General features: G+C 41.6%; 3 protein-coding genes across 6 annotated transcripts; 1 reads left to right on the plus strand and 2 right to left on the minus strand.

The window, feature by feature from the left end:
- Window positions 1–292: 292 nt before the first annotated feature.
- On the plus strand, window positions 293–5,426 carry LOC135492411 (excitatory amino acid transporter-like). 3 transcript variants are annotated; one of them, XM_064778886.1, is made up of 11 exons: window positions 293–373; window positions 675–898; window positions 1,345–1,419; window positions 2,087–2,209; window positions 2,478–2,556; window positions 2,840–2,882; window positions 3,131–3,480; window positions 3,735–3,968; window positions 4,390–4,581; window positions 4,889–5,023; window positions 5,224–5,426. In XM_064778886.1, the coding sequence occupies exons 2-11, from the start codon at window positions 691–693 to the stop codon at window positions 5,408–5,410; spliced, it is 1,626 nt and encodes a 541-aa protein (XP_064634956.1). In that variant the 5' UTR covers window positions 293–373; window positions 675–690; the 3' UTR covers window positions 5,411–5,426. The 3 variants fall into 3 exon arrangements, with proteins under 3 accessions (XP_064634956.1, XP_064634957.1, XP_064634958.1); XM_064778887.1 differs by having other exon boundaries at window positions 326–373; window positions 684–898; XM_064778888.1 differs by lacking the exon at window positions 293–373 and having other exon boundaries at window positions 692–898; window positions 2,115–2,209.
- Window positions 5,427–5,652: 226 nt separating this feature from the next.
- On the minus strand, window positions 5,653–11,151 carry LOC135492412 (uncharacterized). Of its 2 annotated transcripts, none has more exons than XM_064778889.1 (12): window positions 11,052–11,151; window positions 9,593–9,907; window positions 9,161–9,308; window positions 8,897–9,027; window positions 8,481–8,616; window positions 8,210–8,308; window positions 7,904–8,007; window positions 7,593–7,684; window positions 7,061–7,217; window positions 6,687–6,776; window positions 6,156–6,410; window positions 5,653–5,891 (listed from the first exon to the last, which is right to left on the minus strand). In XM_064778889.1, exons 2-12 carry the CDS (start codon window positions 9,758–9,760, stop codon window positions 5,718–5,720), a joined length of 1,554 nt encoding a protein of 517 aa, XP_064634959.1. In that variant the 5' UTR covers window positions 9,761–9,907; window positions 11,052–11,151; the 3' UTR covers window positions 5,653–5,717. The 2 variants fall into 2 exon arrangements, with proteins under 2 accessions (XP_064634959.1, XP_064634960.1); XM_064778890.1 differs by lacking the exon at window positions 11,052–11,151 and adding an exon at window positions 10,147–10,198.
- An 864-nt stretch (window positions 11,152–12,015) lies between these two features.
- LOC135492791 (cilia- and flagella-associated protein 45-like) lies at window positions 12,016–18,278 on the minus strand. The gene is made up of 4 exons (XM_064779435.1): window positions 18,202–18,278; window positions 14,735–15,803; window positions 14,043–14,606; window positions 12,016–13,778 (listed from the first exon to the last, which is right to left on the minus strand). The coding sequence occupies exons 2-4, from the start codon at window positions 15,651–15,653 to the stop codon at window positions 13,660–13,662; spliced, it is 1,602 nt and encodes a 533-aa protein (XP_064635505.1). The 5' UTR covers window positions 15,654–15,803; window positions 18,202–18,278; the 3' UTR covers window positions 12,016–13,659.
- Window positions 18,279–20,469: the final 2,191 nt, after the last annotated feature.

Consider the following 20,469-nt stretch of genomic DNA (forward strand, 5'->3'; position numbering starts at 1 on the left):
TGCTTTCAAATGAATACCGCTATGATTTTCTGCTTTAAACCTTGAGAAGATGCATAAACCTTGGTGGTCAAGATGCTCCCAATAAGCCCGAACGAACATCAAATGTACACTCTATACTCGATCAAGAGTCATCACAGACCGCCCTCAATTGACTTAATTAAGTTGTCTTATCAATACATTCTGCATATCTGATACAAGCATTAAACCATAGAAAATACAATGCATTAAGATCACAAGACACATTCCAAGCACTAGGAATATCAATACCAAACGTTACAGATCGTAAAACACCCTAAACTCAAAGACCTATAATAATTCCTTGGTGCATTAATTGTGATGTTAGGCGTTATTCTTTGACAAGCATCTTTTAAAGGTAGGTCTCTTTTACATAATTCCATGGTCCCTCTTACTATAAATTGTGAGTGTCTGATACTGGCCATTCAGGCAGAATATGCTTAGGCTAAGAATTGATCACAACCTCCTTGAAAGTTATCCGCTACTCAACTTACAAAAGGACGATGGATTAAATTAGTGTTCAGAGCCTGAAGGTAAAATACATGCAACATCTTAACTTGTTCTATGAACCGCTTACTTATTTCTGCGGTCTCCGAAACCAAGGTGTAACCCGGAATTGAAGACAAAATACACATTTTCATATGTTATATGAAGAACAGGCATTACAGGTCGAGTATGGCAGTAGCAGGCCATTCGGAACTGGAAACTGAATATGAATCCGACTTCGACATGCCAAGACAAGCAGGATGTAGGGAGATATGTCGCAACTGCTGTATGAACCATCTGCTAAGTGCTCTAACGTTACTTGGGCTCCTAGGAGGGATAGGACTGGGCATTGGCCTAAAATATCTCGACCCGTCGGAGGGTGCCATTCTCTGGATTGGTAAGGATGGTTCATAACGAGTGATGTTTTACCTCGGAAACGCCATTTGGCTTGATATCTCTAAGCAAGCAGATGGTTTCTCCTAAAGGCAATGCATCCTCTCTAACATAATGAATAAATCTGATCTTAAGAAGATATATTTTTATATTCATTAGGCTGTTATCAGAATGTTACATTTCTTTAAAGTCAGCATTTGAAAGCTTGGTGCTGGCCAAATTTGACGGTGGTCACTTTTTAAAAATTGCCCAAGACAATGACAAATATTTGTTCATCGTAAACCGCACATTAAGGAAAGGGTTGACGCCACCAAAGAAAAGACCCAGAGAGTAATGAAAAACCTCCCCCTAGGCTTATCCAGTATCATAACCTTTGTTTTTCTAATTGATGATATTGTGCATCTTGTTCAGAGGAAATCAATGAACACCATATTTCTTTGTTTGGTATAGGAATGCCCGGCGAAATTATGATGAGACTTCTAAAAATGATGGTCCTTCCTCTCCTCCTGTCTTGTGTTATATCAGGTGATTAAAGATTTAATAATTATTGATTGCCATACGTGTACATGTATTAAAGGGCAAGGCATTATTATATGTCGTTGTGCTCATTTGAAGCGCAATTGGGGCAATAGACTTGCCACTCTGACATTGAGGGATTTTTTTGGCGTTGATGGCCCCATGAGAATCATACCTGACGCATAAGCACATAATATCAAAACTCCTGCCCGACTGACGACGCTCATTACATGTAAATGATATTCATGGGGCCTAATGATATTATTTTGATGAGTCATGTCTGTTGGGACGGGATAGAGTGAGGCTGAGCCTGACGAACAGTCTGTTCCTCCCTGGGGCTCTCGTCCAACACGACGCGGAAAGACAGACACATGAAGCCAGTCCTACTGACAATCCTAATCAAAGATCAAAGATCAAAACTCCAATCCTACTTTAGCCAAAACATGCCGATCCATTGGCGCCAGTCCGAAAGTTTCCTCCTTCACTTTCCTCCGATGGATTGGGGTCTGTGTCATGGTTGAATACACATGACTGTTGATCATTTGATTTTTATGCAAAACGATTGTTCCATCAGAAAGCTTGAATGATAGCATTTCAACAAAAACTACATTTCTAGTGATTGCGATAGCTTTCAAAATTTGCAATTATCATCTTAAAATTGCCTTACATTTTGCAGGAATTTCAAAACTGTCTCGTTCTCTCAGTGCTCGCGTCCTCCTGGTGTGTTTCGCGTACATGCTGCTAACCAGCCTTCTTGCAAGTGTCATTGGTGTAGCAATGGGCTTTGCTTTTAGCCCAGGTAGGCTTTTGATAAATTCATCGTCTTTACTTCATTCACATGTTAGCATTTTCCCTAATCCAACCGACTGGTTGTTTCAAATCACCCAGAACTGACAGGAACATGACCTGTACGACACTGTACCCATTGACATTTCTATCCTCTTTCCTTCAACCAGTGACCACTGTCAACCTCATGTCCCTCAGGCTAATCGAATCTGCCTATTACCGTTTAACGTCCTTCAATAGTTATTTTTCGCCAAAGGTCACAAAACAATGAATCCTTTCAGGTTTAAAGGTCAAGAGGACGGACCCAAAGGATATAATTCAGACCCCTCGGCCACTCGAGCTGTGTGCTGATTTTCTTAGGTAAGAACCAACGGGTCAAATGCTTACCTGAAAAACGCAAATCATTTTGAAATCATTCACCTCTACAGCACTCTGGCGAAAGCAATTACATGTATCAAGCTGCGTATATGACCGTCATACACTGCTTATGTAACCTGTAGATATCAGAAAAGTATATGTTTACTGCTGCTACAGGTGGCGGCGAATGGTGGCAATCTAAAGTACTATCCTCTAGCCCAAAGAATATCACCCCCGTCTCGTCCTATGAACTGATGTGTTTCAAGGTACTTTTTTTCGTTTCTAGAAATGTGTTCCCCAAAAACATCATTACAGCCAGTCTTCAAATGGTAAGATTCATTTTGTAATGCTTAACACCAATCAAAGTGGAGGCAACATGGTAAAGGGCAGACGAGACTTGACCAGTCTAGAAGCGGATGAACTTTCATCCACTTCCACACTGTTGACGTACTTGCCTCGGAAATGAAAGAATGTTTATTCAGAAAGTGGTTAAGACTAGTACATAATGCGGTCGACCCCTGATCGTGGTTAGTGAATAGACTGCATCTGGCCTAAATAAGCGATCACTCTTTTAAAGGAACAAACCAACTATTCCGCCCGGCCTTCCCACGTCCACGAACTGATGAAGTACAAAATATCCAGTATCAATTGCAACTTCACAGAGAATCGAACCCAGGACACCTTGCAGGAAAGTAATGCAACGCTAAACGAATCCTTCGCCTGTACTCCGCCATCCCCGGCGGTTACACCATCACATAATATGAGAGACATCATTGCTGTCGATGGTTTGGATGCCCTAGGTGTCGTCTTCTTTGCCTGCGTCATTGGCCTATCTGCCAGTACGCCGACGAGGAGCGGCCGTCCTTTGAGAATCCTGTTCACGTCATTTGCAGAAGTCGTACAGAGGGCATCCCAATGGTTTTATTGGTAAGCAATCGCTTTTCCAAATACTTGATACTTGAAAACTCGCCGCAGCACCTGGGTTTCTTCGGTATTTTCCCTAAATATTTAAAAATGGTAGGTGGGAGCAGGGTTTTGCTTGCTGTATACTTGGAGTATGTCGTGCTACATAGGCTATAATACGGAGTTACTTTTGAGAGTCGCGGGGAAAAGGTCATGGCTTGAGGTTGACTTAAACGTTACTTTTAAGATTTATAACTTCCCGTTTCTAATGTTTGCAGGATAAGTCCAGTTGGTTTGGTTAGTTACACTACCGCTTGCATCCTTTCCGCCCCAGACGTACGCTCAACCATTCCCTCTCTCGGCTACTTCTTCCTGGCCGTACTGGCCGCGGCAGCCATCCACCAAGTTGTCACCCTGCCGGTTCTTTACGCAGGAATAACGAGAACGAATCCATTTAGGCTGCAGCTTCGCCTATTCAAGTCTTGGTTGTTACTCCTTGGCACTTCGAGCAGGTATGTTGTGTGTATATGTAAAGTATACCCCCTGGGGTACCTCTTGTGTCGACAATATTGGCCCTATAAGTTCGATGTCCGATGTTTGATTCTGATATTACTTTGCATGCTGCGGTACGACTAATGTTAATGGTACAGCAATTTGGATAGTTTGATAATACATAATGACTTGAGAAATTATGTCGTTATCGCGATGTATCGAATGCTAATGTAAGTTCATTGACATTTACCCGGTAGAATAATTTTGCGGCAATACTTTTTGTAGGAGATGATAGGTTCGTGTTTAATTACTGGCTAGCGAGAAGCAGTTGACGTAAAAGTTTTGTTTGTTCTGTAATTTTCTACAATTTTCACGTGATTAGCTTTTCTTCTTCTGAAGAAGTTGTATCAGAGAAAACGATTGACTCTATTTCCATTTCAGCGATGTGGTGATGTCCGAACTCATGGAGGCATGTCGTAAAGAAGGCACAGACGTGCGCGTGTATGAGCTCGGTATCCCCTTTGTCACGGCGCTGAATCGGAATGGCGACGCTCTCTACATCACATCGGCTTGTCTCTTCATCTCACAGCTTCACGGGATTGATCATGATCCAAAGACCATCGTTGTCATTGTGTAAGTGGTTTCCTGGCCCGGTAACATGTGAGCATATCGAAGAGGACACGATTAATGAGTGTTTTTATCTCCGTCGACAACCACACCTTGATTTGCTGGTGACACCAAGGGAAAATGGACAATGGTCAATCCGTCAAAAGCAGCGTTACATCTGTCAATGTAACACGTTTTCACCAAGTACAATGTACTAGTCAAGTTATATCATACTGTTGTTACTTTCAATTGCTGTGTCGACGTACCCAAGGCAAAAACACTAATGTTATCATAATGACAACCCCTCACACCTGTTTCCCTTTCCTACATCTAGGCTTCTCGCCATCTTCATGACCATCCTATCACCCCGAACCTCCAATGGTACCATACTCACTCTGACCGCCATTCTCAGCATTGTAAGGTTACCCACCACGTATATCCCCATGCTCGTATCCATTGATTGGCTCATGTAAGTACATTGTATACCTGAATCACGAACTTCGATTATTTCGGTAATTTTTTGAGGAACGTGGAACGATCGTGGAACAATGGGAAATCTGTTCATGTCCAATCTTAAGAAACGTTTTTAAAAGGGAACATCCGTCTTTGTTCAGCCCTAAAGAAAATTGGTAAGGTTTGTCATCAGCTCCTTCGTAATCACTATTTCAGGTCTCGGCTGAGAACCACCTGTGACGGCATCAGTAGCTGCTACTGCGTTCGTTTTACCTTTGCCGCCTGCAAAGACCAGCTTGAAACCTACGACATCGACCAACAGATCATGTACAGCATTCGTTCATTGAACAGACTCTCTCGGACTCTCTCCGGGTCGGAAAGCGGCATGGTCACGGTCGTGTAAGGCAGCGGTGAAAGTCGCATTGGAACCTTCCCAATTGAATCTGGTATATATATTTCAAAACTCGTGCTTCTCTGTATCATCTTAACTGCCTGTCTTGAGCGACTCGCCGCCAATAGTTGCAAAACATAACTCAATCACTTTGTAGTACTGTTTTTTATTAGTATCTTATGGTACATATCTGCATTACATGTAATCGATATTTTCTAAACAAATAAACGTAATTTGTAAATTTTCAGGCAAATTAGTTTTATCAATCTCCCATCCTGGTCATGCCTACTATTCTTATTTGAAATGCGTATCGATATCCCTAATATAAATTTCCAGCGAGTACAGATCTCCTGACGAGTGAGACCCGAGTTGACCTCCTGTGTTCCCTACGGGTGGCACTCCTGATCGTCCTCTTCCTTTGAACCTCTCTCTCATTCCCTATCATTATCTCCTTCCTCTCTTTGAGAAATGCTACGGTAGCCTTCCAACCTTGCTGAAAACAAGAAACATGACTAAATGTAATAACATCATAAAGAAATAACGACCAAAAGCATTTACGTGCGCATGAATTGGCTCTGGAAGTACGAGTCCCAAACAGCTAAACAGAGCCAGCAAAATGAGGTTACATTTCTTCCCTCGTTCGGTATGGATCTCGCGAGACAACAATAGATAGTCTGTTTCAGACAGGACAGGACTGGAAATACGGAATTTTTAGGCTTGGGGGTCCGATTTTCTCTGGAATATAAAAACGACCTACCCTGGCACCAAAAACTTTATCTTCATCCTCCAACTTGAAGTCTGTCACACCAATATAATCTGTGTAGATCCCGATGGTCCTCTCAACATCCTCCGCTTTGGCCTGCAACTGCCGAATCATCAAGTCACGTGACTCAAAAATGGCCGCTAGAAAATCCGTGAATTTGTTAATGTTTCGTTGATTCGTTGCGGTCATGTGATGGCGTAACGGTAAACCCTTCTGCTGCACATAGTTTATGAACTCGTTGTATGTTATCTGAAAAATATACCGGCATTTGTAAAAACATTATGATAATAACTAATGGTTGTCCATATTTCAGGACAAGTGGAAATTTACTGTGTCCAATGTTTTGACGTTAAACTCAGCATTGACTATTTCTAAATATTAGTGACCGACTGACTACTTCAGTTATGGACTTGTCTATTGAAGGTGGGGGAAAAAAAGTGTCTCATATAGCGGATATTAAAATCAGATCACTGCGTTGTTCAAGTTATAGACTAATATATAGGATACAACTGTAAAGAAAATCACCTCTCCATTTTTGTCGACATCAATCTCTCTAAAGAGATCTTCACACACGTGATCACGAAGGAAGAGGATTTCAAGCACGTCTTTGGGACACTGCCATAAATATTGAAAAGATTTATAGACAACTAACAACTTATACGAATGAAGGAAACATGAAATAGATATCGTATGATTACAACACAAGATCTTGCCACTTTTGAAATAGTGAATTTAGCAGAAAAAGTTGTAACATGTATTTGACAATGTTCATCACAAGTTCTGAAGAAATCTATTCCGTATGTCCAAACAATAAATTACAGAAAAATATGGTCACTGAATAGATTTTATCACTGCCAGATCTGATAAGGACTGCCAATCAAGCCAAACACTTCTCTTACCGACTTCATTGCGTGGATGAATTCCTCAAGGGAGATGCTACCACTACGGTCAAGGTCACTTGCCGATAGAATACTGAGGAACTTCTTTGACGCCCTGACGAGCTGGGCCCGCTGCACCTTGTCATCCAAAAGCTTGTCTACTTCTACACATTTTTCCCTAAAATATATATACATACTATTCAAAACCTTGTTCTAGCACTTTTCACCCTATAAATTGAGTCGAGTTGTTTTACATCTGACTAGGTCAAGCGCCGCTCCGAAAACTTGCTCACCAGCAATCATCATGATGAGTGCGGTGGTCACTGCAGGTGCCTTCGATAAAGATCAATCGGTGTTTCGGGATTAAGCTAACCAGATAAAAAAAATGGCTACGAAACTGCAGTCTGTCGGATTTGGGGTAAAAGACTCTGAGGATATGGCCAGTAGTTGTCCAGTCTAAATCAGTTGTCGACTAAATGGACATGTCCTCCTTTTCATAGGCACTGATGGCTCAACCTGAGCCCGGAAGATGGGTGTCCGAACGGCTACCGACCTGGCGAGCTTGGTGTTGGGCCGCATCGGTTTTTCATATTCTTCTCTACTGAAGTATATTTCCTCGTTTAACTCGCTCTCAAAGGCATCGTACTGAAATTGAGAATGGGATAAATGTCTAGACAACAAAACCATCTATCAATGCGATCTGCGACAACCTTGGAAGCGACGCCATCTCGAACTACAGTCATGTACATCCTATAAAGTTGCAGCCCTAGGTGGCGATCAGGGGTATGTTCCCTCCAACCTCATTTATCATGCCCTTCTCGTCCATAAAGTGCGGTGGAATCAGGTTATTATAACCCAACTTACCACGACTGCGCCTAGTGTCTTATTATTGAGCTTCCCAAAGTAATCCTCCGGTGAATCAATCATATGGAAGAAGGAATGGTTAGGCTCCATATCAAGAAACCAACCTGTGAGAAAAAAGAGGTTAAAGATAGGTGTGTAAATGGCTCTATAGGGACTTGAAGTTAAATATGACGACATGCATGTAATGCAGCTTGCAATTGACATGCCAGCATTGTGACACAGCCGCGGACGGAGATCTAGACGTTGGGCGTTGGAAGGGTCAGGGCAAGCTTTAAAAAAAGTGTCTTTCATACTAGTGATATTTACCATCATATGCGGTGATTGGGTAGTTGTTCATAAGCCCTCCGTCCACCATGTAACACGGATTGGATTGGTTGATAGCCATTTGCATTGGTCGGAATAAAACTGCAATAAAAAATCAACAGCATTAGACTTCATGAGGGGGGAGCACCGTCGAAGCAGTCTAAAAACGTTCACTCATTAAGGGTAATTCGGTTGATCAGAACCAAGTGGAACACCTTACAATGCAGTGCGCAGTCTGTCACGCGAAACAACCGGAGACACTAATAAACCATACCAGGTATAGAAAGAGACATCCTCAAAGCCAGGGCAATGGAAACATCTGGAGTGGTCTTTGGATGGAAGTATTCAACACAACAGCTACTCAGGTTGGACACAGTGAGGCAGAGTTCGACGCCTCTTAGGTCATAGAGCTGAAGAAACAGAAACATGAACTTGACCAAAATAATTCACGTTGGTCGCCGACTCGTTTGAGCAAATCGCGGCTGTCTCTGTTTACTGGTGTGAACTGTCGAGTCGAACCATCACAAGGCGTGCGAACGCGTTCGCAATTTACAGGGCGGTAATTGGTCCCAAAACCTTCATAGAAATAACCAAAAAAGTCTAACTACAAATGGTATAATATGTCTCTTTGGTGAGGTCGCATCAACCGCTGGCTGGAGAGTGTGTGGCAATCTTGATGGCCATACTTACTTGTTGGAATGTGATGTCGGGGTTGCCCGTGTACTTTCTGCATTCTTCCCTGAAGTGCTTCAGTAGTTTCTTACCGGGGTGCCATCCATATTTCTTTAAAATACTCCGAAATATATCTATCGCATAGCCATCTGAAAGATAGAAATGATGCTTGTTGGAAATAAATGAACAGATCCAAACTCCTCATACATCTTTGTATTTAGATACGAAACCCTGGCCAGTACTGCAGCCCAACTAATTGCCACCGCGCTTCATCCTACTTACCACTTGTTATCTTTGATAAATCGATTACGAAGTTTTCAAATATTTGTCTACTGTTTGCCCCCAGGGCTAATGAAGTGGCGATGACAGCTCCCATACTCGCCCCGGCGAATCGCTTGATATTCTTCAGTAAGCCTAGGTCATCCAGAACCTGCAGTACAAAATAATTATACCATGACAACTTGGTCAGTTAATCTCCCGCAAACGGGCGAGATATTTTGTCGCAATGACATGTGTGGGATATCAGGCATGAAACTCTCGTCAGCAGGGATCCCTTGTTGAATCGGTCATCGCAGCGACCCTGCGGCGACAATAAAAACTATTGATTGAGATCCTATTCCGGTGTAACAGGAATTTATATGCTCGAGAATAAGCGATGTTGACCGTACCATTTTGCCAAGATGTTTGAACCACCCATGGGTGAACCATACCTACCTTTATCATACCCACATATCCAATACCCTTGTTACCTCCTCCCTCAAACACCAAATTCTCATATCCGAAATCAACGCCTTCAAGTCCTTCATATTCTTTAGCAGCAACGAATTGATCGAATAGTTTGTCAGCAACTTCTGTCGGGCTTTGCGAGACCTTCTGTCCCATTTTTCAGCAGTGAAATGGCAATTTGATTAAATTCCGAAAAACTGGCAGTAAAATGTATCAGAACACAGAAGGGCAAGTCATCTCGATCCGAGAAAGTCAAGTTATGATCTGTGAACGATCGCGTCGAAAGATGTACTGGTTTCTTTCCTGAAATGAAATGAATATGATGATAAGCAACACAACTTCAACAAAATGTACCAGTGAAAAAGACTGATGTAAATTGCTGATAAGGTGTCGAGTCAGGACCCATGTTGTGGCGTTATTGATATGGAGGCAGTCTTGAATATTTTGCCAAACACCCAAAAAGTAAAAATGTGAATGTGAATGTATGAACGTGAATGAATGTATGTATGAATGTATGAATGTGAATGTATGAACGAATATACCTTATCAACTGACGTCTCGGTCGTTTTTAGCCGTTTGCTTCATGTCACAATGTCCTGAATATCTTTTAGACGCCTCGGACGGACTAAACGTGGCCCAAACGCGGCCTTGGTCTTCAGCTAACTAAAATACCGTGGGTCTCTAATCAAGTCTTTGATCCAATTACCTACACTGTAATAGAAAACGATGTGCTTTAGGCCCCTTTAAGCACTTCATTTATACATTTGTAGGGATAGGGCTCGGTCTACAAGTATAAGTGTGTCCTGCCTGATCTGACTAATTTCCATTGTCAACGCAATATATATATTAAAAGAATAATATTGGCATGTAGCTCAAGACAAGCTGCAGTCATACCTGCATATGGTAGTAAGCCCTTCAATGAGCTTATTAAGAGCTCCATGGTGTCATTAATTAAGTCATTCATTCAGCAAAGGAAGTTGTTGGGCGGGGTTGTTAGGCCTATGACCCCGAGGCGGGGCCGCGGGCTTACATTTCGTGAAAACGGTAGGGTTACCATGTGCGTACGCCCATTATTGGAGCAGGGTAACCTCTGTGGTTATGGTTGGAGCGAAGCGAACCGGTGTAACATTAGTCACTGTCCCTTAGGAAAATGATCGCCGACAAGTTACTCATCATCACCTGTCAGTTTGAACTACCTTTAGACCTACAACTCATCTGCAACATCAATATACAATGTATAACGAGTTTTAACCACATCTCAGCTTGTGAAAGTTACCTGGATACGATTCGCAACCGACCGGCTTCCCGGCCCGCGGGTAGCCTGTAGCAATACAGCTACAGATGATGAGAGGTTTGGGGATACATACATGTAAAATATTCGGGATGAATCCGTAAAACGATATTCAGTTTTGTCGAAAATTGACTTGGTCTGCATTTGGCTACTTACCGCAATAACCACGCCCAATCTATCCGGACCGGACTCCGCTGAAAAAGCAAATCGAAAGAGCCTTCCCAGTCTTCAGCATGCTCTGTTATAGGCCTCTCTGAGTTGCCATGGGTCTTTTATCTTATGAGGTTATTTCTGTTATCGCTTGGCCTTCCAGGCCAGCAGCATCCTTGCACAAAATAGGTTCACACTCCTCAATCTACATTATAGGCTAAAACACATAGCTTGCATTATCGGTGACCTAATGACCAACTAATTAAATCACTATGTATACATTGGTGACTGAGTGATTGAACAATACGGGCGGTGACAGCTCCATAATTGCACAATCAATAGTGCATTTCGTTGTGCCCCCGTATCCTTTCCACATGCTCAACCTAGATTTTGTCTTGTCCGTGTCTCTGTCTACCATTTATGTCCCGTCTAGATCTCCTACCCACAATCTCAGCCGGCATTCGTCTTGCCCCTGTCTCCTTCCCACAATCTCAGCCGGCATTCGTCTTGCCCCTGTCTCCTTCCTACAATCTCAGCCGGCATTCGTCTTGCCCCGTCTCCTTCCCACAATCTCAGCGTGTCTTTACGTCTCGTCCCAGTCTGCCATTGTCCTTGTCTCAGCCTGTCTTTCGTATTTTGTGTATCTTGTCGCTGTCCTTCTATTGCCCCGTATCCCAGCCTGAATTTCGCCATGTTCATGCCTCTCCCCATGATCTCAGTCCGTCTTCTGTCCTGTCCCTTTTTCTATGACCTCACCGGAATAGGCAGGGAAATGAATGTTAAGTGCCCGAGACAGCTTTACAAGTCCTTTGCGCCTTTTTTCAAACATGCATTATCACTCATCTTTCACAGTGATCAAGGAAGACTTTATGAAGCAGGGGACAACATGTAAAAGTAGGAATTCCCCAGCACTTCGCAAACTGATTCTGAATGGTGGACTTGGCCACTCTGACAAAGAGAGAAGCAACTGTTTTCTTAAATATACCATTTATTGCACATTATACTTATAATAATCAGTAAATAAAGATACATGTAAACAAGTACAAGATAGTCATCAGTAAAGGTAAACAGTGAGCTACCTCATAACTTATTCCGAATCATGTATTAATGGAGGAGTTTCGAAGAGCTCAGGGGACACCTTCTTTTCCAAACCATTCATATGACATTACTCAAAATCTCATACATCTTTAGTCGTATAATATTTGCTGCTCCTAAAAAACCAACTAAGGATAACAACATGAACACCGTTTACCCTAACTGTGACTGCATACTGCACGAATTCATCATACCAATAATATTTTGGCAATTGTGACCAACGCAATCAAAAAATTGCGATAGAAACGATGGATTACCCTGCCCATAATGAGGTGCAAATTGCAAGCTGTAAAGTGTTTTCCTTAGCATGTGTGGCCCCTAAAACCACACCAATGAATTCATTGAAATCCATTCAAAAATGCTTTCCAAACAGGGAATAGGAAAACTTGCCTTTTTTCTGTGACAGAATTTGTGTTGCTGTCCACACGGTACAACGATAAAGACCAGCATTCTCGCCATGTTTAGAGCTGAAAACATCCATTTAATATATCTCTAAACATTGAATTTAACTTCCAAGCTACTCTTGCAGACTGCTATGATTACAGACAGAACATGCAAACAAAGCAAGCTTTCCCATATTTCTTTCAAACTGTCTTCAGACTTCTACAACAAATCACCATAGACTTCACAGTACAGTCCGATGTGTAATCATTTGACACTCAGCAAAAAATCTGGCTAAAAATTACATACCCTTTATATATATAAATACATTGTACACCCATGACTAAAGATGACTAGCATAGTTTTTATGCCTGACATTGAAATATTTACAGCTAAATGTATTCGTACATTGAAGTAATGCATACACAAACTCAAACTACTGGCAGAGTACTACAGTACACTATCTAGCACATCTAGCTCATGGTTAAAAAATGATTCAAATTAAAATTACTTTGCTTACTGTCAAAATGGATACAAAAATAATAAAATCCCAACACAAAGCACACTCATTATGGCGCAAAGTCTGATGCAATGACAGGTGTTACATGTACCGGTACTTGTCCGAATAGGAATATAATACTCATATTCACCATTAAACCCATCTCCCAATGAATGCAAATATAACTGCATAAAGCACAACAACTACCCCCTTAATTAGTACCGTCCAAGTAATTGGAATATTAGCAACGATGATTACATATACATACACTTGTAGCGTTGTTCAAACAAGCACTCTTTTACACTATTGAACACTTTCGTGGCATACTTCTAGTATGATAGTATGCAATGTATACCAAGTAAACATTTCAGGCCCAGTACTGTGAGATTTGCTCCAAGTGCCCACGAAGGAGAGATTTCTGTTTCAGTGACCAATGATAATTATCACATGCGACAACAATCTCTCCTTCGCAGTGGTCATTGAAGGTGTATGTGCACTACACGAATCAGTTTTTGATGCAATCTGCGATAAATATCGCAGCCAGCAAAAATTGGATTACCAGGTCACTGAAACAAGAATCTCTTGCTTGTGGTGCACTTTAGAATGGGGATTCTGGCGCTGCTAGACCACAGTTTTGAGTTAGACCCACATGCCATGTGGATTTTTAGGAGTGATGACACCTTCTGTGAGTTGTTTGATCTGGAAGTTGGCAAGTTTTCGTCCTGGAGGCCTCGGGGACTTTCGACCACTCTTATCATCTGAAAGGACATGAGAAACCATTTAGAAGGAAATAGGTACACTGTGATACAAATGCACAAGAGAGGCCTTTCTTTTAGCATTATGGCCCAAATAGCAAATCCAATCATGTGTTTTTGCATTTCAACTGGAGTAATGGCAGCCCAATCATGGGCCAAATTACACATACCCTATGATGTAGGAAATACAATGTACAAATGTAGGCCAACAGGATTGATGATTCATGTGGGAATCTTTCCTTTGAGACCGATAACTTATTAACTTACCAACATTCTCCTCAACAACCGCCATGCCCTCTACTGGAGTTTTCCTGAACATATCCAAGTTGAGTAACTTGATTTGTTTTTCCAGCTCCTCGATTTGACCTTTCTTCTCCCGCAACACGTTCTCCTTTTCGTTCACCTCCACTTCGACAGCTTCAAATGACGTCTGCATTTTCTCATTCTCAGAATTTCTTTCCACCAGATCTTTTTGTAGCACAGTTATTTTGTTGAGAGTCTCAGCCTCCTGTTTCTGTCTCTCACACTCCATCTCCTTAATTTCTGCCTCCTCCACAGCAATTTCCTTCTCAAGATAAAGAGCGTCTTTTTCACACTGAACCACATCAGCCTCCGATTCTTCCAGACGTGTCTTCAAAAGAGAAATCTCAGATTTCAAAGAGTGTTCAATCTTTTTTTCAGTTTCAATTTTATCCGCCCAGTGGATCTTGTCGATTTCTTTGATCTCCACTTCATATTTGCTTTCTGCAGTTTCAGCTTTCTCGAGTTGTTCCCTCAGAAGTCGCGTCTGCTCTGTCAGCTCTTTGTCCTTTTGTTCCCAAAATTGGATTTCTGAAATTAGAAAGTCAAACGAGGATTAGATACCGGTATATAGATGAGAATAAAAAATGATATGCTGTGATCTTGGCAAGTTGAATTGGAAGATCATATATTTGTACCAAATTCAGAATTCACCTCACCTGAGTCCATGATATGCATCTGCGAGTCCAAGAGCTGAACTCGTTCCTTCTGCAACTCCACCAACTTTACCAGGTCCTGCAAACTGCCATGCTCCAATATCTTCTTCTCAAATGCCTTACGATCAAACTCCTCACCCTCACTAATCAACGTTACCGAGTTTATATCAAGATTCAGTTCTTCCATTAGATCACCTTGACCGGATTGCGGCAATTTTGACTTAGATTTTCTGTTTTCGAATGTTCCTGGTGGAGACGGGACACTACTGCCTGAACCCGGACTACGAATGCCACCAACAGGGCTAAGAGTCCGTCCTGCTCGCTCAAGACTATTATAACTAGGCGGAGATTGTTTAGTGTCAACATGAAGAGTTGAAGGTGCTTTATTTTGACTAGTGAATGGTGGGACTGAAGCCTGCGGTCGGCGAGAGTCTGGCGACTTTTCCCGCACTCGCCGGCGATCAATACTGCCCTGTGACGGGACATGAGTCGAGGCGCGCAGATCGTAACTATCAGTTGAGGAGATACTCGATTGTGCACTGTGGCGACCAAGGTGCTGACTGTTAGTATTGTGTGCCCCACTGAATGTTAAAGATTTCTTTATGTTCCCCACGGCCGCAGGCGGCATAAAATTATGCTTGAATTTCTCCTTATGTCGGTCCCCACTGCTGCGACTTTTCCCGGATTTCCGTAAAATAAAATGCACATCTGTCGCATATTCTCCCCACTTATGAAGGATTCTCAGAGGATTGTCTTGCGGTAACAGAAACCGTTCGTTATTTCGCCACTTTTCTAACAAAGTGAAACGCCCAGTTTGTCCTGTAGCATGCGCTAATGCCAGGATGATATCCTGACACGTCGTTTCCTCCGTCACACCACAAACGACTCGTTTGATCCCGTCAACCCAAACTTTGAACTCCATTCTTGGTTGATGCTGGTATTTCTCTGGCGATGGGATTTTGGCAATAACTTCACTTTGTAACTTTCCTGCGAGGTCTTTTCTACTGTTGCTTTAGATACAGGAGGCCTAGGTAACAACCTAGTTCTGTTGTCAAGTTTCAACGCATGGTTCCTGAAAATACAAGCATAGAAGATCAATTAGCCTTACTGAAGTACATGAAGTATTTATGAAGAACATAGAAAAACACACATCCAGTCACGGCTACTAGTAAAAGCTGCGACCACATACATTATCTCCTCTTCATTTGGACTTCCAAACTGTATGAACTGCCTAACCAATTTAGGTGCAGTCACTGACAGTGACATACATGTATGGCCAAAACCCAATGATCAATGTGGCCAGTCCCACAGGGACACCAGACGTCTCATCAAGGGACACACAGGCCCATTTTGGCCAATCTTTGCATTCATATCATACCCGTGAAAAGACACGAGCAAATTATTAAAACAAATGATCTAGAAGGATTTACTTTCAGTGTTTTTGATCAAAGTGCTTGACAAATATGGGAGAAAAGCATGTCCTTCTAAATGACGTCAGAAGAAAGGCTTAATCATCCTTACAAAGTCATTGAGCCAACGAAATTTGAATTTTAAGCTCAGATGAATGCTTAAAACATGTGGTTAAAGGTTGACCAGGTACCTCCATTTTGGCTTGAACTCTAGAACTTCAAGAAACCCGAAAGCAATAAGAACTGAAGTGATTGTCAATTTCAAGCGTGGGAAACAGTTCTTTGTTTTCAACAGAACTGACCTTTACCCTTTTTAAAATTGGCATTCACTTCATTTTGAAGGAGTTCTTATCAAATGCTTCAGGATTTCAAGTTCTATTTGGTCATGTAAGTGACCCTGGTCAACTTCTAAAAGAGCACTTAGAGAAATAAATGGATCAATAAACCTGCATATCCTCATAAAACACCTTGAAGAAGTACCTGAGACTGAGACTAGTGCTAGAGTCATTTGGAGTTCTGTATAAGTTTGTCTGCAGATTCTAACACCCTACCGTGCCACAAGTATTGAATCTATAACAAATTATCTCTAGATACACAACATACCGCTAATATGAACTGAACAAATTGGGTGTCGAATTTAAGGAATTTCATGCATGTCATGTGTACAGTTGAAAGAGATGGCCTATGAGTCTATTATGATTTTTCCACACATCACCAAATATCATAATGATATCAAAATAGTTTAGATAGTGTCAGCAAAAGAAAGTTCTATTAGATGTACATGTAGCATACATTGTTTGGATGCAATTATATTCCAAAGTACAAAGGTTTTTTGCCACAATGACTTCAATTCTGTCAAGTTGATCATGGCATTTGGGTTATGAAAATATCCACTATTTGTGTTATATTGCCATTGGGGTGGGAAAATCATTGTTCAGAGACAGGTATATGATATATCATGCTCATCAGATCAGGAAGAAAACTTTTCATGCCACGCTCTGACCCCAATATTAAAACATTCCACGGCCATCTTATCATTATCACCACAATTTTACCACATTTTCTTTCATGTAGAATCTCAAACAGGATAATACTGACTCATCTATGAGAAATAGGCCACCCATAGTATACAATGTATGCTCACAATACTTGTCAACCGGTCATGACGTCTCTTTGATGACACTCTCACAAAATTAAATACCTGGCCTTTCCATTCACTATCTGGCATCCTTTACCAGCATTGTGTCACTTCCCCACCCATCTTTTGATGCACCTGAACAGTGTGTGATTAACCATGAACAAAACGAAGCAGACATCTTACATTCACAATTACATTCAGTAAATTGTTTCATCCTATGTCTTAAATCACCTTAACATGTGCTATCTTTTGCTGTGTAATGACATGTTATCAGTTAACTGGTTGGTTGCGGTGAGGATAACTATTCGTTGGGTAGCCCCCAGTTTAGGACATAACCTTGCAGCTTCCTGATAAAGAAGAGCTGGTCTCCAGGAGGTAAACATCCAATTTAATGTACACAGAGTGCTTGATTGATGATATTGACTCAATCTCTCACATTGTTCGGATACTATTTACTGGGCCTAAGGCAGGTCAATTTCAAACAGGCCCTCACGCAATGCACTTGTTATTTCATTTCTACCAGAAGACTAGTCTTTCGTTTGTAAAACGAGGTTAGTTACTTAAAACTGGTCTATAGCGGTCACGTCAATCCTGTCAATTACCTGGACTTATATAATACCACTGGTAGGCCTACTGGCAGACAAATGCACGTTCATCCGGGTGTAACAGTTCTATCAGACTCTTTTAAAGAGCGAGAAGACGGCAAAATGTAATTGATGAATAGTGTCTACGATAACATGAGAAAGAAACAGACAAGAAAGAAGACATTTAAACAAAAAAATGGAAAATGAGATTTTTCCGAGTGGGACGAATATAATAGATCACACAAAATATAGTTTTCGAGATGAAATCACGACCCATGTTAATGTATCAAGATACTTTAATATCTTAACTTGATGACTGTATAAAAATTTGCTACTTACTTCCATAAAAAGTCAAGAAAATCATAAGAATTCTTGTGAATAAAAGTCAAAAGACAAAATATTATTTTCTCCTTGTGCACATATATCCATGACGTCATTAAAATTGCTGTATTCCGTAGTTCTTCAATTTTCCAAAACGGGCCGCCCCAATCGGTTAACAATACAGGGTGTATCAACATAATCTCACCCTATACATGAAAATCTATCTATGCGCATTCACATCTGAATCCCAACTGCCTCCAACGATTGAGTCAAAGTTCCCAGGAAGGTTTTACCCTAGTCACGAGCTGGTGTGGGGAAGTACGAGTATGACTGTCCAGGGATCTAGGGAGTACAGGTCTATAGTTGTAACTTAATATATCTAAACAGTGAGGCGGGAAGTGACTTCCACGAACACCTTTATGATATGTAAAAAAGAGAACGGACGGGTGAAATTTTCAAATGGATGCACACATGTATGACTTCGCTAGAATCGGAAGTATTTAGATTATTTTCTATTTTATGTCTCAGTCGGCTTTCAAGAGCTTAGAAGTGGAATTTCTCATGCCGAGGTTTCTCCTAAAGAATCGGGCCAATGAGTGCATTCTGGTTAAAGAAATCCCTCGTGTTATTATGTCTAGTAGTCGGGCACATTCCTTACTAAAGCCAACTGGAAACTCCTCCTTCCGGAAATTTAGGAAATATTTTCGTTTTATTAAAGGGAGACTATACGCAGAAGTATGGACAAGATTTAAGGGTAAAATAGCCGCAGATTAGGTGTTCCTACAATCTCAGATTCTCACAATCCAGCGGGACAAAGTAGGGAATAGACATCATCAAGGACAACGCGGCCGTAGGTCATGTTCTTCACAGTTCCGCGGTGGGGCGTAATGGTCGTAATGGGGCCCGGGAAACGACGCGAATATGCGTATAGCGCCGGGCGGAACTGTAGAGAGAGACCTTTTTCCTTTCTCCGTGTTACGTGCCGGGTCTGTCGTCGCGAGTGGGTGCAAGATCACCGAGCTGATCTAGATCAGAACGCATGACGAGCGGCGTTTTTTTGGTAATGAAGAGCGTCGGTCTTCGGAAAGCAGCAGGATTTTGTGCGCGTTATCATGACATCAATAAGTTAGACTTTCGATCACCAGATCAATTATTTGGGATGAAGTTCGATCGCCGGTTCATTTAGATCCAGTCAGCTTTAATTAAGGTACATATCAAACTAATTCTAATGTACTCTAGTTTGACGTGGGTAGGAAAAGACATCATTTAGCCTTCTCACTATAGCAATGAGGCTGACATCATGAATATTCCGGCCTCATTGGGGAAGAACGAATTCTTGGCTTTGGTAGTCATTAAAGTTAAAATATTGAGTTGAGAGCTGAGCGTCAAGTTGGACATCATTAGCTCTATAAACAATATTGGTGGATGGTAATGTAAGCAGGAGGGGACTGGAGACCCCTGGCCTTGAAAAAAGGCCCCTCGTGGTATTTCATGCCTAATTCTACAAAGTCCTAGTTTGCGCATGGCTACTTAATCATATAGTTCGGCAGCTGGAGAACCTCTGAAGCTGAGGTGCAAACACAGTTGCGAAACGTGCCTAAAACATATAATTGCAATTAACGAACGCAGCAGGCTACATGTAACAGCAGGAACAAACCGATGGAACAAAGTGATGAAGACAAAGAGACCTAATGGTTCAGAAACACAACCGTAAATTAATCACCGAAAGCTAAGATGGGTCATGACAAAATAGAACACAACACAATGAAAACATATTCTTTCATTGATATTTATTTTGATCTATATGCCTCGAAGTCAGGTATAAACTACATGTACCTCGAATACGTCTGGATATACTGTAAACCCGATCAGGGGTCATCTCGACTTTCAAAGACAGACACAACGAGAAGTGATTGTTACACTAAAAATACGCGATGCTCCAGGTCGATTTAGAGTAGGCCTATATAGTGCCTTTATGAAGATCTCGCAGCTCATTTTGAGAGGGATGATCTTAATTTGATGTGAAACAGTTCATAGACTGCAGTATTAATGTACTCCTACGTCATTTATGTTGACGTAACTGTCATTAATGTATCACTAGATAGATGAATCTGTAAAAACACATGAGCCAAAACGAGCATTTACATGTATAACACTATCGACACCTTATACATGTAGTGTTTGATGCTGCAGAGGATCTCAGAAGCCGAAATCATAGAATTGCTGGTTAAATCTTCCAGCCGCTCTTAACAATAACCCCTTCTCTGTCGGGTTAACGAGGTGCGG

The sequence above is a fragment of the Lineus longissimus genome, chromosome 8 (genome assembly GCF_910592395.1).
Source record: "Lineus longissimus chromosome 8, tnLinLong1.2, whole genome shotgun sequence".
In the NCBI taxonomy this organism is placed as follows: domain Eukaryota; kingdom Metazoa; phylum Nemertea; class Pilidiophora; order Heteronemertea; family Lineidae; genus Lineus; species Lineus longissimus.

What these genes read in the sequence shown, in the direction of transcription:
- LOC135492411 (XM_064778886.1), top strand. Translation starts at nt 691, where the DNA reads ATGGCAGTAGCAGGCCATTCGGAACTGGAAACTGAATATGAATCCGAC. An exon ending in GGGTGCCATTCTCTGGATTG is followed by an intron (nt 899 to 1,344) that starts GTAAGGATGGTT and finishes TGTTTGGTATAG; the next exon opens with GAATGCCCGGCGAAATTATG. An exon ending in CTGTGTGCTGATTTTCTTAG is followed by an intron (nt 2,557 to 2,839) that starts GTAAGAACCAAC and finishes TTTCGTTTCTAG; the next exon opens with AAATGTGTTCCCCAAAAACA.
- LOC135492412 (XM_064778889.1), bottom strand. Translation starts at nt 9,760, where the DNA reads ATGGGACAGAAGGTCTCGCAAAGCCCGACAGAAGTTGCTGACAAACTA. An exon ending in CCCAACACCAAGCTCGCCAG is followed by an intron (nt 7,218 to 7,592) that starts GTCGGTAGCCGT and finishes TATATATTTTAG; the next exon opens with GGAAAAATGTGTAGAAGTAG. An exon ending in TCATCCACGCAATGAAGTCG is followed by an intron (nt 6,777 to 7,060) that starts GTAAGAGAAGTG and finishes TATTTATGGCAG; the next exon opens with TGTCCCAAAGACGTGCTTGA.
- LOC135492791 (XM_064779435.1), bottom strand. Translation starts at nt 15,653, where the DNA reads ATGGAGTTCAAAGTTTGGGTTGACGGGATCAAACGAGTCGTTTGTGGT. An exon ending in GATGCATATCATGGACTCAG is followed by an intron (nt 14,607 to 14,734) that starts GTGAGGTGAATT and finishes TTCTAATTTCAG; the next exon opens with AAATCCAATTTTGGGAACAA. An exon ending in GGTTGTTGAGGAGAATGTTG is followed by an intron (nt 13,779 to 14,042) that starts GTAAGTTAATAA and finishes ATGTCCTTTCAG; the next exon opens with ATGATAAGAGTGGTCGAAAG.